The sequence below is a fragment of the Stigmatopora nigra genome, chromosome 17 (genome assembly GCF_051989575.1).
Source record: "Stigmatopora nigra isolate UIUO_SnigA chromosome 17, RoL_Snig_1.1, whole genome shotgun sequence".
Lineage (NCBI taxonomy): Eukaryota > Metazoa > Chordata > Actinopteri > Syngnathiformes > Syngnathidae > Stigmatopora > Stigmatopora nigra.
The window spans coordinates 4,863,101-4,879,702 of record NC_135524.1 but is presented as its reverse complement, the minus strand read 5'-3'; the positions used below and the strand labels follow the sequence as shown (position 1 = coordinate 4,879,702).

General features: G+C 40.2%; 3 protein-coding genes across 13 annotated transcripts; 1 reads left to right on the top strand and 2 right to left on the bottom strand.

Moving 5' to 3' along the window:
- Positions 1-99: 99 nt before the first annotated feature.
- On the bottom strand, positions 100-6,232 carry LOC144210788 (aryl hydrocarbon receptor-like). Of its 2 annotated transcripts, none has more exons than XM_077737669.1 (11): positions 5,958-6,232; positions 5,072-5,250; positions 3,935-4,035; positions 3,783-3,872; positions 3,380-3,491; positions 3,192-3,301; positions 2,555-2,742; positions 2,206-2,315; positions 1,765-1,906; positions 621-1,683; positions 100-501 (listed from the first exon to the last, which is right to left on the bottom strand). In XM_077737669.1, exons 1-11 carry the CDS (start codon positions 6,014-6,016, stop codon positions 367-369), a joined length of 2,289 nt encoding a protein of 762 aa, XP_077593795.1. In that variant the 5' UTR covers positions 6,017-6,232; the 3' UTR covers positions 100-366. The 2 variants fall into 2 exon arrangements, with proteins under 2 accessions (XP_077593795.1, XP_077593796.1); XM_077737670.1 differs by having other exon boundaries at positions 3,192-3,295.
- On the top strand, positions 5,866-9,066 carry LOC144210794 (vesicle-associated membrane protein 8). 3 transcript variants are annotated; one of them, XM_077737685.1, is made up of 5 exons: positions 5,869-6,028; positions 7,101-7,200; positions 7,274-7,476; positions 8,123-8,287; positions 8,628-9,066. In XM_077737685.1, exons 3-5 carry the CDS (start codon positions 7,474-7,476, stop codon positions 8,763-8,765), a joined length of 306 nt encoding a protein of 101 aa, XP_077593811.1. In that variant the 5' UTR covers positions 5,869-6,028; positions 7,101-7,200; positions 7,274-7,473; the 3' UTR covers positions 8,766-9,066. The 3 variants fall into 3 exon arrangements, with proteins under 3 accessions (XP_077593812.1, XP_077593811.1, XP_077593810.1); XM_077737684.1 differs by having other exon boundaries at positions 5,873-6,028; positions 7,070-7,200; XM_077737686.1 differs by lacking the exon at positions 7,101-7,200 and having other exon boundaries at positions 5,866-6,028.
- LOC144210792 (heterogeneous nuclear ribonucleoprotein D0-like) lies at positions 8,939-16,582 on the bottom strand. 8 transcript variants are annotated; one of them, XR_013329461.1, is made up of 8 exons: positions 16,109-16,580; positions 15,117-15,285; positions 14,746-14,907; positions 14,344-14,665; positions 13,461-13,610; positions 11,441-11,541; positions 10,482-10,546; positions 8,939-9,315 (listed from the first exon to the last, which is right to left on the bottom strand). XR_013329461.1 is itself a non-coding variant. In XM_077737676.1 (8 exons), the coding sequence occupies exons 1-7, from the start codon at positions 16,279-16,281 to the stop codon at positions 10,524-10,526; spliced, it is 1,119 nt and encodes a 372-aa protein (XP_077593802.1). In that variant the 5' UTR covers positions 16,282-16,581; the 3' UTR covers positions 8,939-9,315; positions 10,482-10,523. The 8 variants fall into 8 exon arrangements, 7 of the variants coding, with proteins under 7 accessions (XP_077593802.1, XP_077593803.1, XP_077593808.1 ...); XM_077737676.1 differs by having other exon boundaries at positions 11,441-11,560; positions 16,109-16,581; XM_077737677.1 differs by lacking the exon at positions 10,482-10,546 and having other exon boundaries at positions 11,441-11,560; positions 14,344-14,443; positions 14,534-14,665; positions 16,109-16,577.
- Positions 16,583-16,602: the final 20 nt, after the last annotated feature.

Here is a 16,602-nt window from a genome sequence, read left to right as displayed (position 1 = left end):
CGGAGGGAGGGACAGGGGGAGGAGCTAGACGTAGAACCACCCCTGTGACGTTTACGAACTCACTGGAATGTCGGACTATTTCAAGTACAGTAGTAGTAGTACTTATCAATACTCATTTTTAATAGTTGAGTTATAATCCTCAGAAATGTCAGTCTGTGTATAAAGAATGAATATAATATACACAAGTTTCACTTTTTAAATGCAAATACACTTTTTTTCATAATATGGTCATTTTTTGACCAACACCTGTATACATACATATACATTTAAGTACATAGAAACCTAGAGAAGGATATTTTCTTTACTCTGGTGTTTTCTTCATCCCGTTGGGGCTTTTTAAAAAGAGCTATAAAAAACAGCGGCGCATCAGTCCCATTGAAATGAGAAGGCGGGGATTCGGCTGCCAGGCTTCTCGTGGCTAGTGGACGGTGTTTCAGGTAGGTGTGATGCTCCCGGGGGATGCGGCGGTAAGGCACATGGGTTCAGGGGAGCTGTAGAAACCTGCAAAAGTAAAATACACAATACCCATTTCATGCCAAACTCTTGCAAAACATTTCAGGTTGAACTCAAGCTTCTTGTGTGGGCCATATTCAATTTGTTCAAAAACATGCTGCACTTACCACAGACTGGCCGTTCCAATGGAAAAAATTGGACTCTGACGCTCTGTTCTCCGAGGCGTGGTCCGATGGGTACAATCCCGCCTCAGATATTCCGTCAAGCGTGGGAAGTTGCATCCTGCCGCCAGGGAGTTGGGCTCCTCCGAGCCCATATGGCAAACTAAAGCCCGTGTTTGGCCCATCCAAGTGGGCTAGCCTTCCACTCTGGGGCCCATTGGCGACAGGCGGGACCGGGTTTGCTAACCGTTCATACATGCAGCTGCTGAAAATCTGCCTGTCCGACTCACTGGGATCGGAGTGCGCCACCTGTACTTGGTTGCTGGGGGCTACTGTCAAAGGCAACTGGTTGCTTTCAAAACGGCAGGAGCTATTGGCGATCTCGACACGCTGAGGACCGCTATTCTGCGGCCAGTGTCCCAGTTGCGCTTCGAGGGAGGGCGCCACTTCAGCCGCTAAAATGTCCGACAGAACTTCCGGCCTCCAAGAATACGTCGAAGCCAGATGACAGCTTTCTCCTCCCAGGGTTTTGATGCCAAGGGCCTCCTCTACATAGGAGAAGACGTCACTAGCCAAAACGCTATCCGGGACTCGGTCTTGGTTCATCCTGAGCAGCGCGTTCTCCCAGGCCCTCAGTTCAGGCTGCTCCACCTCCAGGCCATCCAGCCCACTGTCTTCCAGCCCTTCCAGAATCTGCTCTAGTGAGTCCAGCATGGGGTCTGACGTGTAACCCCTCAAGCCAGGGGTCTCTTCCAGCTGACCTGGAACGCTGAGCAGGGCGTGACTTTCCGAGAAGGCTCGTTCCAGGGCCTGATCTGGGTTGGCGTCGCCGACTCGTGTGAAGCTGGGGGCTTGGTTCTGAGAATAAAGCGAGTGGTCCTGGCGGTGTAAAGACCCCAAGACAGAGCTGGGATCCAAAGGACTCTCTGTCAGAGGATCCTCTGACCCGAGGGGGTTGGGGATGGTAAAGTCCTCCAGGGAAAGGTCGTACAAGACACCTTCTCCGGTAGCCAGGTTGAAGGGCAGTTGCTGTCTTCTCTGCTGGAGGTATTCCTCTCCCTCTTCATTTCTGTGTGACATGTTCATCTTCCATCACTTTCAACCACATACAATGTAAGAATATGTGGCGGAATTCAGGACGAATGCTTACGACAGAGGCTTTTGGCGAGCGATGATGAAGTCGGGTCGTCCGTCTTTGAAGACCACATGGGCGGTGGCTTGCACCCACAACCACTGACCAGTCTTAGTGAGCAGCCGAAAGAAGGTGAAGCCGCTGTTTCCCGTCTTGATCACTGCAAGTGTATCAGAAGTTAGCACAGTAAAAACAGCCCGACTGGAAATAAGCCAAAACATTTGTCAAAAATATGCTAATGGTATAAACTCATTATGCTTAGCGAGAAATCTAAAAAGTACTGTGATATACTACACCAAGTGACTTTAAAATCATAGCAGGCACAAATCCATTAAAAAAGGGGTCAAATGTTTGACAGTATTTTGTGGTCTATAAAGCACTTTTTACTCATACTTTGACTACTATTTTTCTTTCTTTCTCAGTTCTTTATGAAGTAGAATTGGCAAAAGATCTACATACTCCTGAGATGGTTGTCGGCACAGTACATCATGTCAGCGGCGTGTATGAACTGATAGCCGGAACCCGGGGTGATCAACTCTGTCTGTGAGAAACCCAACACCAGCTTGCCCCTGATAAGAAAACACAAGCAGGATAACTTCATTACGATAACGGCTCGAGTAATTGGCAACTAATCCATGATCAGCTAATTTAATTTAAAAAATACCAAATTGATCAAATATTAAAATAATCCTGCAGCTCTAATTCACAATAAAGTCGAGTTGAGAAAATTCAGCTCTGGGACACGACGGGTCAGGGTAAACGCCGGACCTTGCCCCGTCACGTGCAGTTTTGCATCCAATCCTGGTACCTGGTGTCAATGGCCATGGGGGCAAAATCCATCCGGTGCTTCGACTGGAAAATGAGTGTCCTCGTGCGAATTTCCATGACGGGGGGCGGCTGCACGGGCGTAGCGATGGCGAACAAGGCCAACAGAGGACTTCCCTCGGGAGCACCCTCGTCCCTCATGTACTTCAGATGGCCGGAAAATTTCAAAGCCTGCAGGAAGAAGAATTGATACCTTCAATCGATGACTAATTGACTATCAAATAGTGTTTGTGAGTGTGTGTGTGGTTGCATGTGTGCTATTGACATGCTGCCCTCCACTGGCAAATACCTCAAATACAAAGGCTGTCATCTACAGGCTAACTCCAAACAATAATTCTACAATTTAATTAATTAGCCATGCATAACAATTATTCTATTATAACAAAATATCTATTGGTTGTTATTAACCGATTTTTACATAAGTATAAAAATGTTCCAAATGTACTATATCAGCTAGCCAGCATTTTAGTTGATCTTAATACGGAATGTCAACAATCAAACCGACATTGAAAAATGTCTATATATATCAGCCCCAAATATACACGCCTGAAAATAACAGTTATTGTATTACACTGGCTATAAAAATCGCCAAATCTCGGAAAAAATTAAATAATATTCACCACGAATCCAGACGTATTGTCCAGGAGGCATCGCAGTCGACAGCAAAAGCTTCTCTCTAGGAAGAAGGAGTTCTCCCGTGGTTGGGAATTCCGCTGGCTGCTCACTGTCCCTTTCACACCAGAGAAAGGAGAACGTATGTGCTAATCATTATGACCGTCACCGTGTGTGTGTGTGTCCTGGAACTCACCAGCATCCTTTCCGGGTTCGACCAGGTGGACGCCGACCTTCAACTGGCAACTGAACAATTCTCGGTCGTCGATGTGGACGAGGTCATAGACACTTTGCTGCACCAGGTCAGACTGAGAACAAACCAATAAAAAAACACATGAGTATATAATTAAAATAATACAAACTCGAAAAATAAGTTTTTAAAAATGAATAAACTTTCAGCATGGGGGGCCAATGTAAAGTATTTTGCGGGCTATAAAAAAAAAATCTAGCTTGAGCCTTTGCAATAGCATCTAATTTATGCTTGGGTTATTTTTGTCTGATGTTTACATTTTTTCACCCAATTCAGATCTGATTTAACAAAAAAAAAATGTGGACACCCCAGGCAGAGAAGAATAAGCGCAACAGTGATAAAGTCTTACCTGATGGAAGCCAAGGTAGTCCAGAATGGTTGGCGACGTGTAGAAGATGGTGCCATCCTCCGTCACCACCAAGACAAATCCGTGGAGCGACTGATGGTGCGGACAGTTAGCAGGGACACCAAAAACTGACTGGCGTATGGACGGCGTTTTACCTTGAGGAGGAGCTCGCCCTCTGAGAAGCCGACGCCGTCTGTTGACACGGATGGCTTGTCGCTATCGTGGTGAGGGAGCAGTGATTCAGTTCTGCGCTGTGCTGCAAGAGAAATGATTCATGAAAAAAGGTGATAAAATGAAATGCAGAATGAGGAGCAGACCTTAAGTATTTCCAACTATATTGTACTTCACTACCATGTATTTCTCATGCATTTCTGTGTTTATTTATAGCCACAGCTAAGATAGCAGGACAAAAGATGATAAAGTTGTCATTGTTGAGCTGAAGTTCTGCAACATAGTTTATGTTAGCAATAGCAGCTTTTATTGCATTTTTTCTGACTGTGCACATTGTGGTTTTCAATTCTTTTGTTTCCATTTCTTTTATGTTTTTTTTCTCTTCTTTGTCACAGATTTTGACTACAAGTTCAATTCAGACTCCAGAGCGGATCATAATCCGTAAAATACGGTACATGTAAAAAGAACTTCTTGAAGGCTTAATCTAATCTCCCATCGGCTCCACAGTGCCTCCTTTTCCCTTACGGTAATGACTGTATGGCACGCAAAGCAACTTCCTCGTCCCCCTTCCCCCTCACACTTTACTCCTCGCTTTTCAAAACAAAGCCGCTGGATCGGCCGCTCATCTCCACCCGCGAGCCCAGGAATTTCCCCTGACATGTTGGACAAGAAGCGGGCATCACGTGACCGCCAGAATTCTCCTGTTTGTTGTTGGAGCAAAAAGTCCACTCGGGGACGCCTTTTGACTCCCCGCATCGTCTTTCAGGGCTACAACCCAAAAATCCCATTCGATCTAGAGGCCACATCCATGATTCATGCAGCCGGGTCCCTTTTGGGCCTCTGCAAAAATGTTTCCTGCCACGCTCAAGTTCTTGTTACAAAAACCATGACTTTTACCGTGGACCAAGCACAAGTTGTTGCCGTTTTAAAACAATTACATTGATATTCAAAAGGTAGCTTATTCACTGTCAATATGACAGTAATTACAGTAAAAAAACAATAATAATAATCACAACTATTTGAACATTTACATCAGGCATCTCAAACTCAATTAAGCTTAATATTAAGCCAAAGTCTGAGTGAGACTGGACAATAATAATATGACATTGCATCACACCTACCATGGAAGTAACTCTTGACTTTGAGGTACCCCACGCTGAGCCGCAACACTGACAGCTTGTCCAGTCGGTCGCGCACTTCCTCCGAAAAAGGCAGCAAACTGGTCAGACGCTCCAATTCCACGTTCAGGCGATCTCGGTGTCGTTTGGACGGGTTGGTCTTCACGGACGGAGGCGCGGCACTGGACCACCACCAAAAAAAGACACCAAATGTTAATCCATTCATTTATAACACTTCTTATTTTTGGATTATTGTGCAATATTCAATTTGGTCGCAGGATTGCATCCAATCCTGAAGTTGCTTGTGTTTTCAGAACAAATGTTCTTTTGGGCTGATGTATTTCCTAGTTAGATTTTTTTTTGGTAAAAGATTTCAGGGACAAATTCATTTACTCTTAGAAACTTGACCTATTGGGACATTGTGGTCACTTGCCAAGAAACCCAGCAAATGCTGATTTCAAAACCAGTAAGATCAGTACCAAATTCTAAATCTGATGGATTTATTGCTGCTTTCTGGATTTGGGTGATGTCTTGCTACTGATCTTGCTGGTTCAGAAAACAACATGAGCTGGATTTCCCACCAAGTGAGCATGAGTTGAGGAAGTTCATTTTCATAAGTGTGTACTAAATCAAAAGTAAACGTTATATTTGTCGTTGATTACACCATCAAAGGGTCCAAGTCGTTGGTTTGAACTTAACTTTGACCTGAAATCAACAGCCAGTGTAACCTCATATCCGGGAAACGACCAAATTCGGCTAAACAAGGACAAAGTAGACAGCGATCTAGTTATGACGCATGTATTAATAAATCAAATCATAGATGATGACGTCGATCATAGCCAACATCTAAAGTCTGAATACGTAAAGAGATGCATACAAGTGTACGTACTTCTTCTGAACAGGCTTTTTCCTCCTCTTCACCGCGTATACGCCGACATTTCCCTGCATGGTGGAACTCGGGTAAGTTACAGCCGAGGGTTTTCTTCACCTAAGGGAGGAAGGCATCCAGAATTCACATCTAAAGGCAATAATAAGGCACGGCGTTAGCACTTTGATTTAGATTAGTCGCGTTATCCCAACCATTGAAGGCGATGCGAAGAAAAGAACATTTACACAAACTCTAGCCAACTTTTCCAGTAGTCTGAGTGTGCAAACCCGCCCCTCTTCGACTCGGCCAAATCACGATGCTCAATAAAAGAGCACTCTCTAATGTCACTAGTTGTCATTGGAGCAAACTTTCTTCTTTGTCTAGACTCAGATCAACAAACAGCAAATGTAAAATTTCTGTACCTTAGTTCTAATATTTGACAACCTATTACATTTTAGATTTGTTTACATGATTCAAAACGCGCAAGGCGCATTTTAAGCGTGTTTTGCAACAGTTGACGCCTTTTCCTGCTGCCAAGTTTTGGCATACGATGAACAACAGTGCCTGTTAGAGGGAGTATCTAGTAATTACAGAATATTAGTAATTGCTAATATTTAAGAATATAAATCAGCAGTAATATCTACATAAAATATAGTGTGAGTCTCAATAAATATATCCAATCCAATCCAAGGTCAAAGGCAGGGGTTTACATTTTTTCCTCCATTTGGCTGGTTCACTAAGAAAAAAATAAGTATATTAATGATAGTACTTTGATTGTTCTATCCCGTGTGTATGTTTAAACAAGAAGTATTCAGTGTTTTCCCCTCTGCATGTTTGTATACCAAATTTAACCCAAAAATAGGTCATAATTTTTTGGGGGGCATGCAATTGTTTTTGTTGTCCCTCATTATTACAGTTCTTTATATTTTCTAAAAAAAAAAAAATCTCTGCATCTTTTCATGCAGGTTGAATCTAGGCCATAGTCAATAAATTTTTACATCACTTTCTGCGAGGCGACGGGTCTAATTTGGACACTCCTAGTCAAAAAGTGGAAATGTTTGAATATTTATAAGTGTCTACAGTGGGATAACATTTAACTTCCATCTATTAATAACTCCCTGTTATCTTTTTAGTACATTATTCCTGTGTATATATGCATTCAAGCTAAGAAGAGCAATAATAAGGAAACTAAGCCACACTATCAGCTGACTAAGCATTTAACCAGGTGAACTTTGAGCTTCCACGTCCCTTCTGCATTGACTCAGTAAGTCAAGCAAAAACATCGGGAGAAAAAAAAAGCTGGATGTATGTACGTACTACTCATTTGCTTACAAAAGGAGGAAATGAAAGTGCAGAGATGGCTTCTCGGGCCTTGCTGGTAGCAGCTGTCGTCAAACCCGCCCGGCTTTGATTGAGATGTATCGGAGTTAATGAGTAACCCGGTGCCAACAGTCAAGTCACAAGAAGCAGCAAAGATCTACTCCTCAACTTGTCTGACAGTTTGATTTTGGGATATTAACCCACAAGTGAAGTCACTATGGTGAGTGGAGATTTATTTTGGTCACACTTTCTATCCTTCCTCCCTGGCGTTTTCCCTGCTTGTGTGTTTTGAGCTGGTCATGTGACGGGCGTAACCATTGCGTGGTCACAACAGTCTAAGACATTTCTTCATGTTGCGGTTTGTGAATGCAAAAGAAGTGTAAAACATACCAAAAACGCTCAGTCCAAATGGATTAAACATCTATCCGGTGCTGAACTGTAAGGGGATAGAAAAAAATAATTAGTTAATAATAAATTCTGGGCCACAAGAAAAAAACAAATACATTGGGGCAAAGAACGTACCTAAAATATTGTTAAATCTCATTGTAGTACAAGTTATACAACATCATACATTAAATTAATAGTAAAGTAAAAATTCAGGTATACTACATAATGTAGTTACATGTAAAATATTGACATTTTTTTATTTATGCTATGAATGAGTTAAGTTCATTTTTGAAAAATATTCACTGTCCCTGATAGAATTAAAGACAAAATGACCATAAAGAAATATCTATTGAGTTAAGAAATGTTCAGATCTGTCTCAAATGTTGTGAAGTTTACGCAAGTTTGGTGAGAAAATTGTGGTAAATAATTGAATATTTCTGGTGAAGACTGAGGAATTTCTCACCCCCATCTCCTGTCAGGCTGACCCAAACGTCCCGTCATCCGGCTCGGCTTCCAAGCTGGACAATGTGCAAGGTCAGGTGAACGAGGTGAAGGTCATCCTGAAAAACAACATTGACAAAGTGCTTGAGCGAGGAGATCGTTTGGACGACCTGATCGGCAAGTCGGGAGACCTGCAGGCCTCGGTGAGTTTTCAAACTATTTCCTTCCCCATCTTCAGCATAACTTCTCCAACTCTGGAAGTTGACTAAAAACAGCCTTACCAAACAATATGCAAAAAAAGCACAACAGAAAACCATTAAATTACATGACCTAACTGACCTCTAATTTTATTCTATCAATTACTGTATTCTCTCAGTACCATAAATACAACTATTCTAGTATCCTTATATTTATAAGTTGTTTTGGGTAGCCTTTAACTAATTTACTCACATTTACGGAACACTTGGGGGAAAAAAATCACATTTTCAAAAGGCCTTCCCAGTTCAAACCAATTGGACATGGACATACACGCTCTTTTTGCAGGCTGACTCGTTCCAAAGGACTTCCACGCGTGTGGCCAGGAAATACTGGTGGAAAAACGTCAAAATGCTCATCATTATTGGCGTCATTGTGCTGGCTGTACTTATCCTCATCATCCTCGCCGCCACCAACGTCATATAATCACTCCACTCACCAATCGTCATTCTGATCTCCACATTACGGCCTGTCAAATAGTAGTAGGGGAGAAGGGGGTTGGTTGTCACAAATTTTTCTCATGCATGAATATCTTATAACATAGAATGGCCATTCTATGAGCTCCAAATTCCTCCTGAAATAATTACTTTCCACAGAAATCCAAACATATGTTTTATTCTTTTATCAAGCGTACATTGAATACATTTTACCTGTGTGTATATATTTATATATATGAATGCTGTATAAGTGTCTAATAAAGAGAACAACAATGAATGTTCATCTACAACTGTAAATAAGTGTCTATCTAATAAACCAAGGTGTTTACAATACAAAATAGAATGAGAAAAGGGCAAAATCTTCTAATTCAAGGCCAAAAAAAACAACCAATTTCTCTTTCAAAAAAGGTCTATATCCACAGAACACTCCTGAAAATAAAGAAACTACGGACTTAAGTTTTTTTTCTCTCACAATCAGCACCCAGGCGTGGTAGTCTCTCCATAGGCCGCCATCCGTCGTCCTCTTGCCCCCGCGACACCTGAAAAAAGACAAGCAAACGTCAGAGCCACCTCGAATGGACCATGAGATCACAGTACAAGCTAACAGTAACAGGAATCCCCACGTGCCGACCAAAAAAATATCTATTATTAACATTAAGACATATCAAAGCAATCTGGACGATGACTAGGGGAAAAATTGGTCAATAAAAAAGTCACTTTACATTTAAATATTTTATAGTTTTACAGAAATGTTAGAGGAAGTCAATAACACAGAAAAAAAGACATGTCGGACAAAGCAAATGTTCTCCCCCAACACAATGGTGGTGTCCATAGAAGCTGTTAGCTCATGGACGAGACACAAAAAAAGCATCAGGGGTGCAAAATGATTAACAACTGCATTGCTGTAGTATCCTTTGGAGAGCAAAATACTTAATTGGAAATTATCTCGAATAGTAGCGGGGGGGCCTGTAAAAAATTACGTAAATTTAAATCACATACAGTGGTGCCTTGAGATACGAGTTGATACGAGTCCTTGACAAAAGCAAAATACTCAAATTGTAATATAAAGTACATTCCAATAGTCCAAAAAAATTCTGTATCATGTTAATTGCCAAAACACATTGAATTTGACTTTAGGATGATCCAAAAAAAAAGTTTAGCAATAACAAAATTAAGCATTTCAGTGGTAAATTCTATCCCCAGTATATATATGTTAATGCTATATTTAAAAATGGCATGTTTAAAATCCCACATACAAAAGTACATGCAAAAAATCTGTTCTTTAACTCATTGGCTGCCCTTAGGAGCATTAGACAAGCAATCCATCTGAACTGGGAGGGTTGGCAGTGAATAGCGGTCAATAGCATGCAAAGTTACCAAAACAACCCTTTTAAAAATTGAAGGCAAAGCTTAAGTTTAGAATTCGATCCATTAAGACCACCATTAACCCGATTTATTATTATTATTACTATTATTTTTTTGCAAAACCCACCAATCGGGTGACTCATATCTCAGGATACCGCTGTACATACTCTCAAACAACTGAAAAAAAACGATGTAAAAGAAGGTTGGAAAGAGCAGCAAAGTGGTGTCCCTTTTGTTTGCTTTTGGCAATTGCTTTCATTTTTTTTTTGAGTTGATAAACAGGATGTTGTGAGACCATACCAAACGGCAGCAAGCGAGAGCGAGCGTATGCGTCTCGTACCCGGTCCGCATTGAGCGGGCCCTGAGAGTATCTGGAGTCAGCTCATGGCCTGCAAGGAAGCTCCGCTGGCAGGTACAAACAAGGTATGTCACAGTTAGGAAAGACAACATTCTTCCTCGTTTTGCTTTTTCTTTCTTTTTTTTTGTTTTTGTTTTCGCTTTTCCGTGTACTGTACATCCATTACTGCAGTAGTAGTAGTAGTAGTAGTGCTTTACCTGTTAACTTTACAGTTAAAAAAAAAGAAGAGTTAAAAAGAAAATGGCTCAAAGGAGGTTGCGGGTCTTAAATAATCGCCTCCGTGTAGCCTCTATGTTACCAAAAATAAAACACAAAAAAGCAAAAATATAAATTATCGTAATTTCCGGACTATAAAGCGCATCTGATTTTCAGCCGCACCTGCCATATTTTGCAAAATTCAAGGAAAAATCGTTATATATGCAGTTTCTGTAAATAAGTTATTTACATGGAGATTCTTCACACAAATACATTTACTAACCGAATAAAGACGTGGAATTGTGTTTTCATTTATATGCAGTGGCCTCTATTTGGCAAAAGCCAAATATTTGAACTCATTCTCATAAAATAAATCAAATGAGCAATGATTAGACCTAAATAGCTATTTTCAGCATGTGCCTAAAATTAATTACTTTTCCCACAAACAGCCTATGGAACTAATTACCTAATTGTGCATTTAGAAAACCAAATATACATAAAGTACTCACGGATAACCAGCTGAACGAGTCTTTTCAAAACAGTTCACTCAACGTCATGTGTCGTGGAGAAAAATGAAACTATTTGAAAAAATAAATAAATAAATTCGCCCCAAGCTAAAAATGGATAAGAAAATCAGTAGCAACTTATAGTCCGAAAAATACGGTATACAAAATTATCCAACAGTTATTTAAGATGACTACTTTAAATGTTGTAAGGGAAATAACGGCATGGTATGGTGAACATACCTGTTTGCGTTCTTTGGGGCGAGCCAATGCATTTTAGTACGGTCTGTAACTGTTGCTGTGAACGGGGCGCCGCGGCGACTTGCCGTAGCCGGCCGCTTGATCTGCAGACGTGGGCAGAAACAAAAAAAAACAAAAAAGGACAAAATAATAATAATAATAATAATAACAATACTATGTCAAGTAGTACCACAAATGCACATTTAGGTGAATTTCCTATGCATGCGATACGTGGTGACAATTTACGGCTAAACGATTAATGGGATGATTTAGTGCTGATATGGCTGTTGGGGGGATAAAAAAAAAAAAATCAGATCACCTATCAGGGTGTTCAAACTATGTTGGCAAACCAGTTTGTATTGAAAACGCACAAGAAGCTTAAACACGGCCTACATTGTGTTGCGCTTCTCAATCATAACACTAGATGGAGCATGCCACGCAAAGAGTTTAGCGCGGAAATAACATTTTGACATGTTGGAATCAATGTGGGGGAACCATGTAGAATATCATTATTTAGTTTTAAATAAATAAACTTACCGTATTTTTCGGACTATAAGTTGCATTTTTTATATAGTTTTGTAGTGTACCTATCAAAGACGCTAGTGAATGAGTTAAGCTAAAAACCTTTGAAAAGGTGTCCACTGTAGTGAGCGCAGTCCCTGAAAGAGTACAAATTAATTGTTTTAAGCTTTAAAAAAAACATCTTCCAAATAATATTTTTTTGTCACCCAAGTGGTCCGAGCACCACCAGCATATATACAACAGAAACAAGAAAAGTAGTTGTCCTTCTTTGGATAAAGCCCTGTTGTGAACTTTATAGAAGTACAAAAAATAGCCAAACTATGACCTTCATCCAAAATTTGAGATCCTGTCAGAATCTACGAGGATTTTACTTTTATCTTAAATTTTTAGTTGAAAGATCAATACTCCCAAGGATTGATACTTGTACTGTTGGTTCTAAACGAGTAATCCATAGAAGAAAATGTGAGGTTTAACACACGATACTCACTGGCCAGGCGACTTCGTGTGAAAAGCAACCGACGCCATCCCAAAACGTTGGTGTGGACGTCATTTAGTTATCTGAGTGCACGTTCCAAGGAATGATTTTTTACCTCAATTTTGTGAACTAAGATGTCAGCTGAATTGATTAATTTATAATAAGTTCCCAATTTACAAAAAAAAGAAAAGTGTAAGAGTCAAAGCCAAGCTAAAGTCGATTCCCCCCATTGACGCTGTCAACAAACGACGCACTATGCCTGTCTGGGTAATCGAGGTGAAGCATTACTGTGATATTTTCCAAAAAAAACGTGATGCGATTATGAATATGTGATACATCGAAGATCACAATATACAGGTGCATCTCGATCAAATCAAGTAGAGTAAAAAAATATTTTAAAAAAAAAAAACTTCATTCATTTCAACAGTTCAGTTCAAAAAGCTCATAGATTCACTCCACACAGAGTATAATATTTCAGGATTTTATTTGATTTTATAAAATAATTTGGATGATTATAGGTTACAGCTAACAAAATCCCAAAGTCATCATCTCAAGAAATTAGAATGACCTCCATATTTTTAATGTAGAAATTAGGTAGGATTTTGCCTTGTGGAAAGCATTTCAGTGTTAAATGAATCTATGAGTTTTGTATTGAACTATTGAAATGAATGAACTTTTCGCCCATATTCTAATTTATTGAGATGCACCTGTATATGAAAGAGAGGAAGGGAAATCCCATAGAAACTCCCCTTCCGTACTAAGTACAGAAAAAAATGAAAGAAATTAAAACAAAAATACACTCACAATGTTAATAAAAACATGTTTAGATGCAGTGTTGACATTATAGATTGACAAGAGTGACAGTGACAATATTGATACTTGATGCGGGTGTATCGATACTGTATTAAATCAGACAATACGAGACATAGTATCCACATTTAGTCCCACCAACTCCACCCCATCCTTAATAAAAATATGATCTAGCTCGTTCAGATGGTCTACAGAAATATTCACACATGGACTTACTACTGTCGCCACCGTATCCGTAATAGTTGCTGTAACCAGAGTAATCGTAGCTGCCGTAGCCGCCATAGCCTTGATTGCCGTAACTGCTGTAGTTGCCGTAGCCTGGACTCCAGTAGTTGCCGTAACCCTGATTCCAATTTGGACCGGCACCTGTGACATCGTACAGGAGAACGGGGTTGCTTGTAACAGTTCATGAATTAACGGATTTTGCATACTATCAAATATTATAATATATAATTTTGACAAAATTAAAAAAAAAAAAAACTCAGTGCCATGACGAAGGCTCATTTAACACATCTTTGACATGAAAAAAACTCCTAAGATTTGATTTATGCTCTTTTTGTATTGTATTTTTTCATTAAATTTTGATTTTTTTTTAATTAAGAGAAAATATTTAGATGTCATTGAATGCTCATATTTCAGTGCCATTGATGGCCCAAGACGTCCATTCCAATGAGAGTCAAAACCAATTGTAAACTAGTAAGTTCAATGAGTTCAACCCATTTTGACCGGGATGTTCACTCATTAGCCCCCACAGTCACAATGGACAACTATCGCCATCAATGGCAGCCAGTTGAATGAGTGCACTGTAAGGTTTTGGGAGAAAAATAAAAAAAAATACCTCATGCATTAGAGAGGTGCTTTTGCTTTAATAATGAAATGAAACTAACTAAACAAACCAAAGAGAAGTGAAACTCCTTTCTTGCCCCTCGAAAACCTTTGACCACAAAACTAAATCAGCTCCTATTAATAAAACCATTTTTGGCCAGGGTGACACCTGATCAACAAGTTCAGTATCTTAAAATACGACAATTTTGGATAAAAAAATGCATTTGTGTAATCCATTCATAATTCAAAATGACATTTTGAGTTGAAAACTTACCGCTACCCCTTCCTCGAGATCTTGGTGAGTATCCTCCTCTGCCTCCCCAGTATTGCTGCTGCTGGTATTGTTCTTTAGACATGGCAGCCTTCACTTCACACTGCACGCAAAACAGTCCAGACATTTTTTTTATAGTTTTTGCTGTCAATGCGTCGACATGAGTGTGACAAGTGAAGTGAAAAATCAATACATTGCTTAGGCCGATGTTGTGGTACTTCTTCTGCATGATAGTCTTTACTGGTTCTTCCTCCTTGAATGTTATGAAGCAGAAGCCTCTCCTTTTGTTAGTTTTAGCCTCCATGGGAAGCTCCACAGCTTCCACCTGGTAAAATATGCCGGAAGGAGAATTAGTGTTTATTGGGATTTTGGATTTATTTTTAAAGCTTGCAATGGAAGACTCACCTCTCCGAAGGTTGCAAAGTATTCTCTGACTTTCTCCTCTGGAGTGTCGGGTGAGAGGCCACCCACAAAGATCTTCTTGACCGGCTCCTTGCTCTTCATAGCTTTGGCTTTTTTGGGGTCAATGACCTTTCCGTTGAGTTTGTGGTCCTTCTGTGCAGAAACCTGGCAAGCAAATTAATCCAGTCAAAATGGTAGAACTCACCAATTAATGATGCTACAATGCCAATTGTTTTGGACAAACAATGGCTTAATGCCATTAGTAGTACAAAGTTTACCAAGATTTGATTCTTTTAACAACTTACCAACCAAAAATGGTGGTTTTGACTATTTTTTTTGCTGAAATATTTCAGAAAGGGTAAAACACTGTATACCTTGTCAACACTTATGGCCTCCTTAAAAAGCACAAAGCCAAATCCTCTTGAGCGCCCGGTCATGGGGTCCAATTTCAAGGTGCAGTCGATAACCTCCCCAAACTTTGAGAAGTAATCTTTTAGGTCCTTCTTTGTTGTGTCCCAGCTGAGGCCGCCAACAAACACCTTCCTATGGGTAACATCAGGAATATGGTAATATGGCTTTTATCCATCCACAAAATGACAGTTGTTCTAGTTAGTGCAACTGTGAAGACTAATTTCTCATTTTTCTCAATAAAACTGTCATTTCATCAGTTTGGTAAACCATTTGCACACTAATTATATATATTTTTCCCTTCAAGGATTTTATGACATTGATATATGACAGGTGTCTCAAACATGCAGGCCAGGGAACAATATTTTTGAACCCATATTTGACATCAACTGTTGCATTAGTCTTGTCCACACTTATGTATGTGTGTCCAACGTCCAGAACGGCAACCTTTTATAAAACGGAAGGTTACAACTAGACGGTAAACCGCCCAATCTGGCAACACAGTACCCAACTGCGCATGTGCTGAAAATATGTCAACAAACATCCTCTTAAAAAAGTATTGTTTGAGGCCTACGTCATCAAAATGTGATTGCCCTACACGTGGACAGCATTTTTAATGTAGTTAATTTTTTTTGTTTATGCTTTTTTTTAATGACCGCAGATAGTAACTTGCTCCATAAATGGTCATCACCTGTCAATAGCAGAAATGATATATGAATGAATAAAAATTAGCAATATCCCAAAATAATTTTACTTTAATATATAGTAGACAATACTGAATAGAATAAAGACTAAGGGATGCAAAAATGTGGGGGAACACAAACGTGGTAACACTCATGCACCGAGCGGTTGGAAATCAAACAATTTTAGTACATTTGAGCTAATCTATTAGGTTAGCAACAAGTAAAATCACTTGAATGTGATTAGTTCATACACGTGTAAAATAAAGAATCCATACCCTTCATCCTCTTCGTTTTTACTAGCGTCGATTCTCGCCCCCTCGGCCTCGCCTCCGGTCAGGCCACCGTCACCCACGGCCCCGGCCGTCATGGGGTCGTCGCTGTACGCCTCACCGTCCTCTTCCATCCCCATGATGCCTACATCTTCACTAAATTCGCAGTCGTCCGTCATGTTTGTTCTTGTCCTTTTTCTTTCTGTATGTTTTTTCGATGGGAGTTGAGTCGAGAAGCTAGGCTAAGGTAGCTAAAATTCTTGGAGCACTATACCAGGAGAGTTGGGGAGTCAGCTTCACGAATTTTCGCCCTTGTTTTAGTATGACCGCAGACTAGACCGAATAGAGCCCAATTTTTCTATAGGTACAGAGATTTTTCTTTTATTTACTTGGCGGCGGTTCCCCCACTTCTCCAGTGTCTTCTTCGCTAGAAGGGCGCTTGGTTGGCTCGTCCAAGTAACGACGTGATGTTACAGCGCCAATGTAGGATTGGAGAGCAC

Coding starts and splice junctions, on each gene's coding strand:
- LOC144210788 (XM_077737669.1), bottom strand. CDS start 6,016: ATGCAGGGAAATGTCGGCGTATACGCGGTGAAGAGGAGGAAAAAGCCT. Junction 2,743..3,191: donor ACAATACGTCTGGATTCGTG/GTGAATATTATT, acceptor TTCTTCCTGCAG/GCTTTGAAATTTTCCGGCCA. Junction 1,907..2,205: donor TGCCGACAACCATCTCAGGA/GTATGTAGATCT, acceptor ATACACTTGCAG/TGATCAAGACGGGAAACAGC.
- LOC144210794 (XM_077737686.1), top strand. Junction 8,288..8,627: donor CGGGAGACCTGCAGGCCTCG/GTGAGTTTTCAA, acceptor CTCTTTTTGCAG/GCTGACTCGTTCCAAAGGAC.
- LOC144210792 (XM_077737675.1), bottom strand. CDS start 16,281: ATGACGGACGACTGCGAATTTAGTGAAGATGTAGGCATCATGGGGATG. Junction 13,611..14,343: donor ATCTCGAGGAAGGGGTAGCG/GTAAGTTTTCAA, acceptor ACGATGTCACAG/GTGCCGGTCCAAATTGGAAT. Junction 9,316..11,440: donor GCCCCAAAGAACGCAAACAG/GTATGTTCACCA, acceptor GTCTTTTTTCAG/GTGTCGCGGGGGCAAGAGGA.